Source organism: Tiliqua scincoides, chromosome 10 (genome assembly GCF_035046505.1).
Source record: "Tiliqua scincoides isolate rTilSci1 chromosome 10, rTilSci1.hap2, whole genome shotgun sequence".
In the NCBI taxonomy this organism is placed as follows: Eukaryota; Metazoa; Chordata; class Lepidosauria; order Squamata; family Scincidae; genus Tiliqua; species Tiliqua scincoides.
The window spans coordinates 17,360,880-17,373,238 of NC_089830.1; the positions used below are offsets into that span (position 1 = coordinate 17,360,880).

At 41.9% G+C, this 12,359-nt stretch overlaps 1 protein-coding gene across 4 annotated transcripts in view; it reads right to left on the reverse strand.

The window, feature by feature from the left end:
- Nucleotides 1-12,359, reverse strand: part of LOC136661365 (lethal(3)malignant brain tumor-like protein 4) — a 74,275-nt gene that overhangs the window by 44,318 nt on the left and 17,598 nt on the right. For 3 of the 4 annotated variants that reach the window (XM_066638558.1, XM_066638557.1, XM_066638559.1), the window contains exons 2-4: nucleotides 7,336-7,499; nucleotides 2,659-2,815; nucleotides 1,495-1,603 (exon numbers count right to left, since the gene is read on the reverse strand). In XM_066638558.1, the coding sequence (XP_066494655.1) occupies nucleotides 1,495-1,603; nucleotides 2,659-2,815; nucleotides 7,336-7,452 (383 nt within the window). In that variant the 5' untranslated portion in view covers nucleotides 7,453-7,499. The remainder of the gene's footprint in view (nucleotides 1-1,494; nucleotides 1,604-2,658; nucleotides 2,816-7,335; nucleotides 7,500-12,359) is intronic. The other variant, XM_066638560.1, reaches the window with a different exon arrangement.

Consider the following 12,359-nt stretch of genomic DNA (forward strand, 5'->3'; position numbering starts at 1 on the left):
TGAGTGAAAAGCCTTCATTTCTATACTGAATTCCTTCAGTTTGCTATTTTTCCCTATCCATTTTTATGGATTACCTCAATGTTTCAACATTCACTATAAATCAAAATTTGGACTATGAAATAGTTGGCAACCTTCAGTCTCGAAAGACTATGGTATCGCGCTCTGAAAGGTGGTTCTGGAACAGCGTCTAGTGTGGCTGAAAAGGCCGATTCGGGAGTGACAATCCCTTCCACACTGGGAGCAAGTGCAGTCTGTCCCTGGCCTGTCTCCCTGGCTATGGGCCTTCCTTCTTTGCCTCTTAGCCTCATTGTGGCAAATATCTGAGGTGGCAATACAAATAGGTGAAGTCAGAAGTTGCTGAAGTTAATGAAACTTTTTTCAGCCTAAATTCATTCAAACATTCCTGGTGACTTTAAACAAGTGTTTTTTTTGAGGGGGGCTAGGTCTATGTTATTCTAAACGTAGGCCAACCCCCCCCCCCCCCAAAAAAAAAACTTTTTTAAAGTCACCAAGGATGAATTTAGGATACTTTTGTGGTGCTGAATCCAAAAATGGCATCGCCTGATTGGCTCTAGTTTTGGGGGTACGACATAGCGTGGTTTATATGTGGTTTCAAGCAGCTTCCTAGTGAGAAAGCTGACACCATATCATTCTCATGAGAAAGCTACCTGAATCAGCATATAAAGTGACTATGCCGTGCCACCCAAACTGGAGCCAATCAGGCAAAACCAATGACATTTTTGGATTCAGCACACCAAATTTGTCCAAGGATAGGTCTAACTGTTTCTACAACAAAACGTGTGTGGGCTTGTGTATCATGTTTAAACCAGCAGTTCCCAAACCAGGGAGTCGTGACACCCCATTCACTAGTCTTAAGGGGCACGTTGCAACTGCAGCAATGGCATTCCTGCAATCATGCCACTGCTGTGCAAAAAGGGTTTTTTACTTACCAGGGGTTGCTCTGGCCCTCCAGAAGATATGGGGAGCCTGTGGCCCCTCCATGCCTCAGAACTGCTCCAAAATGTGATTGCAATCCACTTCCAGTTTCACATTTGAGGTGGGGGGAGGCTCGAAGCGACCTCTGGTAAGTGGGAAAAAAACCCTTTTTGTGCAGCGGTGGTACAATTGTGGAAGTGCTGTCACTGCTCCCTTCTCCACAGACTTACAAAGTCCCAAAGTCTCCCGGAGAATTTGGGAACATCTAGTTTAAACAACTGAAATACTTGAATAACCGGAAATTCAGACCCCCCCCCCCCCAAAAAGAGAAAAAGTGTTCCTTCCACAGAGAGTGTGAGCTACACCATCTGTACTAATATTTGCTCTTTTAATATAAAAAGATAAATATAGATCTTTCCAGATGCCCCTTGTGCTCCTGATGGCTTATAATATAAGATGCTAATATGACATCTTCATGTGTTCATTCACATTTGAAGTGCAGTGAAACACACACCTGAAGTTTACAGAAACCATAATAAAGATGAGCAGAGATGTCACCTGTCTTTATGCTCCTGATGGGAATTCTCAAAGCTGTCCATTGGCCCAAAGCACCTGGTCTTTTCACAGGTTTGCAACTCAGATCTGGGAACGTTGCTGCCTTTAGACTCTGGAAAAGAGATGATTGGCTGTGAGGAATACAAATGAAAGTAAATTTTATGTCTAGGTTCTCTCAGCACTTTTAACGAATTCCTAACTTCATGACCTGCAGGGGCATTAATCACCCAATATTTAAAGACTGTGCCATGTCATTCAGGCCAAAGTTACACATGTCCAAAGGCTCTGTGATATTCTAATTGTGGAGAAATCCTTCAAGGCTCCAGTTAGCAACCCCTTCTCTTCAATTCCCAATAACCTCAGAGGCCTGGACACACTCCCAGAGGCTCTGCAGACTTATGCCAGCCAAAGAGCTAACATAGGTCTGAAGAGATTCATTGGGGATCAGGTGGTCTACAGGAAGTTAAGGAAAAAATGTCTTTATTTACCTCTCCCAGGTTGTCTGCTCCCTAGAAGACCCGCAGCATGCAGCAAAGGCTGCATCAGCGGCACTGCATGCTCTTTGCTAGCCAAGGACAGAATTAGACTCACTACTTCATAGGGTTGCCAAGAGGCTAGAACCTCTTTTAGGACTACAAGACTATGAACATCTTGAGCTCCTTGAGCAATGATAAGATGAGCATGTAACATAGTTTACAAACAGAATTAGTTACAGTGCAATCCTATGCATATTTACTCAGAAGTAAGTCCTACCCTGCTCAACAGGGCTTACTCCTGGGAACATGCACACTTATTCAGGAGTAAGCTCTCCTGAATTCAGTAGAGCTCCCTTGTATATGCATACAACTGCCATGTTAGTTACCTTACTGTAGAAAAAAAAAAACAGTACTCGTGGTGATCCACATAAAAGTAAAATATAGGCATTTTGCATGCTGATTCTGTGAGTGGATAGGCAGATGATTATCTTGTCCAAACAAATGCATCCCTTGAACAGGCTGTCTTAATATACATATAATGTGCGGAACAGAGAAAAGCTGTTAAGATTGGAGGTAACAACTGTCTTTACAGAATGCTGATAATAATACCAGGAGTGTAGGGTTTTTCCCCCCTAACTCAGCATCATACTCTTTCTCTATCACACATTCTGTCCCTCAGTCCAAGGCTCACCTTTGGGATCACAGGCAGTTATGGCGTTGGAAGCAGAAAGGGTAGACGAGTGGAGGGTGGCTGAACTGGCATTTACTGAGGAGCCAGAGAGGGTTTTGGCATCTCTTGCTTCAACTTCGGAAATGATTTCCAATGTTCCAAATTCACTTAAGCGAAACTGCAGAGGGGGAAAAAAGCGAAGTAAACATGCAACCAAAGAGCTGCCAACATGTTTCAGAAGGAAGAATGGCTGTGTGTAACATTCAACAACAAAACAAAGCTAAAATGCTAATATCGACAAGGAGCACTGCATTAAACACAGTGTCAACTACTGTGGCTGACCTACTGCCAGTACATGGGCAGAGATTTAAAAAGCGTACTGACATAATTCGTACCTACTGACGTAACTACGGTTGTTATTGATAATAATAATAATAATAATAATAATAATAACAATAACAATAACAATAATAATATTTCAGCGTTCACACAAGAAGCTGCCATTGGTCTAATATGAATCAGACCTATGGAACTGAGACAAAAGTGATATTACTACATATGTGCTTAGAGACCTTTTAGTTGTAGAGACTTGTAGGACTCTGAGTGGCAGCAAACACACCTGTGTAGTGCCAAATGCTTGAAATCAAAATCCTGAAAGAGGAAACCATGATTGCAAACATCTGGTATCCTGAAGGAAGGCTTTAGCAGTCCAAGCCAAAGTGGCTTTCCTGGTACATTCCTTAATCTCTACAACAGCATCCTCTCGAGGAGTACATCCAGTGGCAATCTAAGAATGATAGTGCCTATGCACAAATCAAGATATGAAGCATTCTTTGATTATGAGTAACCTACAGGTTGAATCTTATTCACATGGGTTATTCGCATGGGTTCTGTTCCAAGAAATCACGTGGATGGAATAAATCGCATTAAAGCAAATTCATTTAAAAAACAATGTCCTTTTGCTCAGTGATTTAAAAACAGCCTTGCTGACCTTTTGTAAGGCACACAGAGGCAATCAGTCTCTCTCCAGGCACTTAGAAAGGCTTCATTCCAAGGCAGCGACCCCCCCCCTTCCCTAGGAGTCCAGCGCAGGAAAAGAATGGAGGAGGTGATAATGACTTGAATTCTTTCACGTGCTCAGGTGGAAGGGAGGGGTCACTTGCCTGGGAGTGAAGCTGTTCGAAGTGTCTGGAGAGAGTGATTGATGAATTGTCAGCCAGCTGCCCTCTCTTGCATTAACGTGGCTATTGTTAAACAATTTTTCCTTTATTTTAAAGGGCCCTTCTCATCACGTTGAGATAAAACCACAGGTAAAAAAATCCATGGATAATTAGGTTATGCCTGTACATGGTGTTATTAGCAGGCATATCCGTTAAATTATCCATTTTATGTTTCTTCTTGTCCCTCAGTAATATTTAACCAACGCCTGTCACAATTTGCCAAACCACTAGGCTTCATCCCCTCTCAACAAAGAGGGCACAATCCAGTAAAAATGAAATACTTTTAAGTCTGCAATCCTATACAGTCTTGGGAATAAGCCCCACTGAACACAATGGGGCTTACTTCTTAGCAGACAAGCAAAGGATTGCTCCTCTGAGTTCAACTTAAGAGAAGCAACCACATGCCTAACTCTTGAAATCAACAGGACTTCAAAAGGACAGGACAAATCAAAAGTGTTTCACTTTAACTAGATGGTGCCCACAACATATCCTGATACATGAACATCTCAACACGTGGAGTCACATCAGTTACCGAGAGCAGAACAATATTTTTAAAAGACAAATGTTCAGAGGTCAGAAGTATGAAAGATCCCTGAAAAGTAAGGGGGCTTTTGGTTTGCACTTAAGCACTTCTAAATACTCAAAAAATACTAAATATTACAGTATTACTTGTTTGTAATAAACTTGGTCCAGACTTACAAATCCCAGAACACAGCAATGTTTTTACTTCGAGAGCAAAACTGCAAGCCAGCAAACCTACTGTTACAACTAGGTTTTGTCTTTTCACAACAGAAAGGGATATATAGTATATTTGTGAAATATTCCTTATAAACACAAAAACAAAGGGTTCCCATGCAAATGTTACAGTATCTGTAACTGCTTGGTGCAGATATGTGCCATTAAAGATAAGAGAATATTAAATATAGGCAGAAATCCATAGCGGTGACGAAATATTCAGGGTACGGAATTTCAAGCATTTTTTTTAGATCACACCCTCTTGACTAAGTACTGTTCCATATTTCAAAACAAAGAAATAGGGTAAGGAGATCACAGGAAAGACAAAACAGTTCTACTGATGATGCAACTTAGAGTCCAATCCTGTGCTCGGCGGCACACCTTCATGCCGCCGAGCACTGTCACAAATGTGCCATAAGGCACGTTTGCGAGCCTCACCACCAGACTCCCGCCTGTGCTAGCTGGTACTGGGCTAGCATGGGGCGGTCACCCAGTCTCCGTGGCTCAGTGGTCTCCTGGACCACTGAGCCGCAGCACCGTAAGCGGGGAGGGGGAGCAGGCGTTTTGGGGAGGGGAGAGGCCAGCGGGGGGCGAAGAGAGGGCAGGAGGGAGGCGCGCCTGGGGGAGGGTGGGAGGTGGGTCAGCGGAGCTCCGCAGGATCCAGGGCGCTCATGGAGGGCTCTGCGCCCTACACAAGCGCCTTTACCTTACCGCCGACCTTTTGGTCAGTGGTAAAGTGAGTAGCTCCATTGCGGGGTTGCTTACCTTACCTGGGGGAAGGGGATGAAAATCCCCTTCTCCCAAGGCGTCCCGCGCGGTAGCCCGGGGCGTGAAGGATCTGGGGCAGCCGTTCTCGAGCCTGGGCACCCCAGGAAGCTCAGTATTGGGCTGATATTTATTACCTAACCTCCAGAGCTGCAGGTTTTATCCAAAGCTGGAAGGAATCCTTGCAGAAGTTTCTTCTTCAGGATGAAAGAAACTTTAGGATACAATCTTTTGCACTGGGACCTTTGACTCAGATTTAACCTTTTTCATATCATTATTAAGTAATATTGGCTAGCACTGTGACATTTTTAAAAGTGGTGAATATATGTTAATAAATAAATATCCGAAGATCACATTAACAGGTGCAAATCAGACTACACTCTAATAATAAATGATACCTGTACATTCGTATAGAATTTTGAGCATTCAAAGTTCTTTACATGTATTACACTCTTGCAATCCTCACAACAGCCCTATAAGGTAAGTATTACAATACCCATATTGTAGGTGGGGGGGAGAGCAGAGACTGAAAGGGAACTCCTTGCTTAAGGCCACCAAGTGAGTTCCTAACACAGGCAAAATCTGAACCAGAGACTTGAATCCTGATTTTTAGATCAGGCACTATGCTACACAAGTCAAAGGAGAAAGTTTGAATATAAGTACAGGTGCCCCAAGAAACCGTTTTTAATGAGAAGGATTTCAGGTTAGATGGAGATAAACTGCAAAGCTGAAGTCTACTCTCATGCCAATAGGTGGAATTTTGCTTCCCATGAGGTGGTGCACACATGGTATCAAGTTTCAAGTCAGTTTCCCTCACCAACCCAAACTTTAACAGACTGTTTCTATCTCCTTTCTAATGTAACTGCTCCTGACTGCCAAGCATCTTCCTACATATCAGAGCAGAAATCCATAAGGAAACATATCCACAGGGGTTCTGTTCCCAGAACCCCATGAAAGTCAAAAATTGCGTTAAATAAAATTAATATTTAAAAAACAACCTCCCTTCACTCAGTGGTTTAATAGCCTTGCTTACCATTGTAATACGGGAGAGCAGCAGCAGGCAGGCAATCAATCCATCAACAGCTTAGTTTCAGTTCACTCTGAGGCAAGTAACCCCCTCCTTCCCCCTGAGCATGCAAAAGAGCACAAAATGCAAAGCGGAGGTGATAATCATTTCTACTTTGCATTCTTTCGCATGCTCCAGGGGGAAAGAAGAGGTCGCTTGCCTCAGAGTGAACAGAAACTAAGCTGTTCTAAGCCCCTGGAGAGAGTTTGATTGATTGCCTGTCTACCTGCTGCCACTTTCTGGCATTACAATGGTAAGCAAGGCTGAGTAAAGGGATGTTTTTCCTTTAATTTAAAGGGCCCTTCTCATCACGTTGAGATAAAACCATGGGGTGAAAAATCAGTGGATAATTAGGTTATACCTTAGTAGGGGCCTGGGATCCAGCAGGGCCAACAGACACAAAGGAAAAAATAGTATAATGCTTTATTTTGTTTCTTTGCTGCCGCAGGTTAACACAATCATTGCTCTGCAGTGCACCTGAGAGCTCAAGGTTATGGACACACTTGACAGTCTTCCTCTGTCTCACAAATTACTTTTAGTGGGATTCCTCTCTGTAGCATTGTGTACTTGTATGGCTGCAAATATACGAAACTAGACTGTTCTAACACATTAAAAAGTGTATGCCACTTTTTAGTGGCCATCTTCTGGAATCCAGAAATTCCAGATTAACTGTGCAGCAGGAAAGAACAAACAGTTAAGTCAGCAGGCATCCAGAAAGCTCAACAAAATACTTTTTTCCATTTGGTGACACCATCTTCATTTGCTTTTGTCACCACAGCTGCAATTCATGTCACAGGGCAACACATTTCATAGCTAGCCTTTTCTCTACTCTGACAAAAGAACATTTGGTAACTTAATATGTTGCTAAGTTAGGAACTTTGTTTACCCTATCCCTGGGTTTTTTTTCCTTACTTGTATGTTGCTACCCGGCAAGGTGGCAATGCCGTCTTTCCAGTCTAAGGCACCCATTACATCGAAGTCTGCAGTCTGGGCGATGGTGGTTTTTTTCTCCGAGAGATTCTGTTCCATCTTTCAGGTTAGCCTTTGTTTTTTTAATTTTAAGAAACAAAACTAGGCTTGAAAACAAAACAAAAAAAAGGCACAGAATCAACAGGCCAGTCGTTTACATTTCACGAACTATTTAAGAGGTGCTTTTAGAAGGAAAGGCCTAAGATGAAAAAGTGTCAACCTCCAACAAGTCACATCTTCATACTGATATTACAAATATTAAAGGAGGCATTTTTATGATTTCATTGTCACTAAGGGCATGAGCATTTGGGAGCCTGGTTCCCTCAGCAAAGAGCAACAGTTCTTATTGTAGGTGGAAAAGCTTGTATATCTCAAATGTTTAGAGAGGAACCATGACTTGATAGTAAATCATAGGCTTTGCACATTGGAGGTTCCTGGTGCGACCAGTTTAAAAGATTATATGTAACAGGCCTGAAAAAGCCTGCTAGTATCTATACTTGAGAGACTGGAAAATAACTGCAAGTCAGGGTGGGCAGTGTTAGAGTAGATGAACCACTGGTCTAACCCAGCATATGGCAAATTCTGTATTTATGTCAGTAATTTTCAAAATGTGTGCCATGAGAAATACTTTAACAAATTAAAAGCTCTTGTGGACCAAAATGCTTCTCCATAGAGAAGACTCTCACTATGCATCTGATAAATTGAATTACATCCACTGCTCTGGTCTTAAGACCTTCTAGGCAGCCTCCTCTGAGCGAAGGTAATTCAAACACATCTCTGAATTGAGTGTGATTGCATCAGTCCTTCACTCCTAATGTAAAGATGCAACAGAATGATCCACCCACAGAGGTGGTTCCCTGTGGTGTATCTGAATGAGTCTCTGCTCAGGAAGTAGCCACCAGATCAGGAGGCACACTCAGAAAGGCTGGCACAAGAACATAGGGAGGAGAATTCTAGGATAATTCATAGAGAGGGCGCAATTCTAACCACCTTTCCAGCACTGGCATAGCTGTGCCAGTGTGGAATGTGCTGCATCCTGCAGTTGGGGGGGGGCAGTCACGGAGGGCTCCTCAGGGTAAGGCAATGCTTGTTCTTTTATCTCGGAATTGCATTGTTCTTATGTCAGTGTTGTAAAGTGGGTTAGGATTACGCCCCAATACTCTTATTGCAAATGCAAGAGTGAAGCATGTCCACAACTTTGGTTCAAGTAAAATACTTCAACAGTACGAAACTGCTGCCAATCAGAGTTGATTGGGAATACTGTTCTATACTTTATATTCTTGTATGAACAAAAGAGGCAGTTCTTCAAGTTTGCACTACTGTCAATTTTATACATCATGAACCTAGCTTTAATTTACGGGAAATAAACAGGATTTCCAGCTATCTTTCTATTAACCTCCCACACTGCTAATGGCCTAATAGCTGTTTCGTGCCTTCAAAATATAATGCAATACAAACCCTTCTTAAATTACTATATAATAATTATATAGGTATTTGCAGGAAAATAACTGAATGTTCAGGTAATATAACTTACATATGACGGTTAGAACAAAAAATGCCTCTTATTTTTAAAATTACGAATCTGGCACTGCATAATATTGTGAGTTTGACTAGGTGATCAATAGATGTGGTTAGTTTCACCATACAGAGTGGTAGTGTGTGTGGCACACAAGTAGTTCAAAACAATGGATGTTTCAGATACTTGTATAAAGCAAAGGGTAATGATTGAATTCCTCACCACTGAAGAAATTCATCCAATTCAGATCCATACTCGACTCCAAAATGTATAAGGCAACAACACCATTGACTTCAGTACAGTGAGACTTTGGATGAGACCAGCTGTGCAGCTAGAGGGGGTGGAAAGCATACACCTCCGCTTTGCTCCCCCCACCTGGAATGGCTCCAGAAGGGCCGCTTGCAGACTGCAGTGAGGCTCCCAGCAAAATTTTGTGCTTTGCACCCCCTCTACCTATGCCACTGGGTGAGATGGTTCAAGACATTGTTGACAAGCGTCAGAGTAGCTTCTGGAATACTATGAAAATTAGGGGGAGATTTTTCTGTCACACATTGTAACAGGCGATGAGACCTGGATCATTATGACCCTGACATGAAGAGATAGTCGATGGAATAGCACCACAAGACTTCTCCGCGCAAAAAGAAATTCAAAAGAGTGCCTATTGTGGGTAAAGTCTTGACGATAGTGTTCTGGGACAAAGATGGTGTAATGCTTGTAGACTTCATTCATTCATTCATGGCATTTATACTCTGCCTTTCCTCCCAAGTGGACTAAAGATGGCTTACAAAAGGACAGGTACAAAAAAGTAAAAAGACAATAAAAAAGTAAAAACACAGTTAAAAGAATCCTACTCTGACCTAAAAAAAATGGAGAAAGGCACTACGGCACTCCAAAAATGGAGACAGGCGCCACGATTAACTCAGAGTAATTTGTGGAAACGCTAAAAAAGTTGAAAGTTTGCCTTTGTAGGGTTTGACCTGACAGAAAAAAAAATGCACATCACACTGGTTTGTATGCAAAGGAAGCAACTGCAAGACTAGGATGAACTGTTCCTCCTCACTCTCCTTATAGCTGAGATCTGGCACCTTTCGATTATCATTTTTTTGGCACCTTGAAGGATGCACTCCATGTTTGCCATTCTGCGGGCAACAGTGAGCTGAAACAGTGTTTGGGATGATGAACTGCAACAAGGAATTTTATGGGGTTGGAATGTAGCATCTCATTCAGATTGTGCAAGTGCATAGAAAATGATGGCGACTATGCTGAAAAATAACAGGATGTTTATGAAAGATCAGGAATATTTCGTGTAAACGTCATAATTTTAGCAATTAAACTTTTTGAGAAAAATAGGAGGCATTACATTCATATCAATCCTCATATTATAATGAACAGAACAGATGGGGAAAAAATAATCACCTCTGCAAAGAAAAATTTTCTTCATGTTTTTCTTGACTGACTGCAATCCTACCCACTCACCTGAGAGTAAGCCCCATTGACTATAATGGGTATTCTGGGTAGACACACATAGGATGGGCTGTACATCACACTAATCTGGTCAGAAAAATACAGGTAGGACTGGTATCCACAGATCCAGTCCTTGGATCCGCTTATCCGCAGTTCCCCACGGTCCCCCTTTGTTACCCGTTACCTTTGTTTATAAAGGCCCATTAGCTTTGTTTATAACAGTTGTGCAAAATGGCTCTTGCTTTAACCAAGCAAGCAGGCACATAGCCCCTTGCAATTACTATATACTTCTTGCTTTAACAGACAAGCAAGCAGGAAGGGACAAGCAAGAAGGGACAGTGAACATTAACTTCCTGTCCACCCTGAGGCTGCAAATGTGGTTTCTTTCAGTTTTCCATTTTAAAAGGCACACAGAGTAGTCGCTGTACCATTTTTTTTCTTTCATCTTCATGAAATGATCTATTGCTATATTAGGGGCTTTGTTTGCATCTTTGTTTTGCATCTCAGTTTGAGATGTGAATTTACTGCAATTAAGTAAGAGATTCACTATAGTTATAGAAAAAACAAAACAAAGCTGGGTGTCCAGCAATCTTTGACCAAGGCCACATGAATATATCTCAATGCCTCCATAAAATAAACCCTACTTCACTAGATAGTTCTAAAGATTCCAGCACAAGGATAGTTGCTCTGAGTTTGTAAAGGCACCACCCTGCTGCTCTTTCAGGGTATTTTATATGTCACAGCTTACATTTATGTCATCTATAACAGGGGTGCCCAAACCCTGGCCCAGGGGCCACTTGTGGCCCTCGGGGACTCCCAATCCGGCCCACAGGGAGCCCCCAGTCTCCAATGAGCCTCTGGCCCTCCAGAGACTTGCTGGAGCCCGTGCTGGCCCGATGCAATTGCTCTCAGTGAAAGGGCAACTCTCACGTGGGCTGTGGGACGAGAGTTCATTCCACTGCTTGCTGTTTCACATCTGTGATGCAGCAGCAGCAGCAGCAAAGGAAAGGTTGGTCTTGCTTTGTGCAAGGCCTTTTATAGGCCTTGAGCTATTGCAAGATCTTCATTCATTCCTATAAGTACCATCTCTAATATATTCATGTAAATTTATTCAAATTTGAAATGTAAATTAATTCTTTTTCCCCCAGCCCCCAACACAGTGTCAGAGAGACGATGTGGCCCTCCTGCCAAAAAGTTTGGACACCCCTGATCTATAACGACAGAACAGTAACTTTGTACTTATGTTTATATTTCATCCTGGGTTAACTGACCAGTTTATTTGCTATTCATTTGCTATTTTAACAAGTATTTGCAGATAGGTGTTCTAATAGCATGCAAAAATGCAAACAAATTTTTACCAAACTTTGTTACTCAAATCCAGTTTTTCATTGTTAACTATTAACAACAGTCAATCACTGATGAACATGCTTCAAAATGCCACTCTAGATAAATACTAGATTAATAAAAAAAAGTATTAATCCATTTTCAAAAATCTGAACTGGATTTTTAATATTTCAGTTATACCAAGTTTGTTCTTTCTGCAAACATGTATATAAAAAAGAGACACAAGTCAGCAAGCGAGCAATAACTGAATATGGCTCCCAGCTGAGTGTACACTCAGTAGCAAATCAGGATTTGCCTTGATTGAAATGATCTAAAGCAAACACATTGAGGGGCAGCCCAAACCTGTACTGCCCAGTGCTGCCGCTCTAGTCTCAACATTGGTGACTGCTTTTCAAAATAAAGAAAGAGCTGTAGGAATATCTATTTTTTGAGGTCAGGCATTATAAATATAGCACAAGTTAGGTACAATATCACCATGGTGTGATACTGGTGTCCAGGAAAGCCATCACAGATGTTGAGCTTTAGTCCTGGGTGCAGGAGAACCATCTTAGATTTCTACAGGATCACGTATTCAGCCCACTTGGTTGGTTCTGGCCTGTGAATTCTTTTCATGGTTATGCCCATGTTTTTGTATAATGTTAAA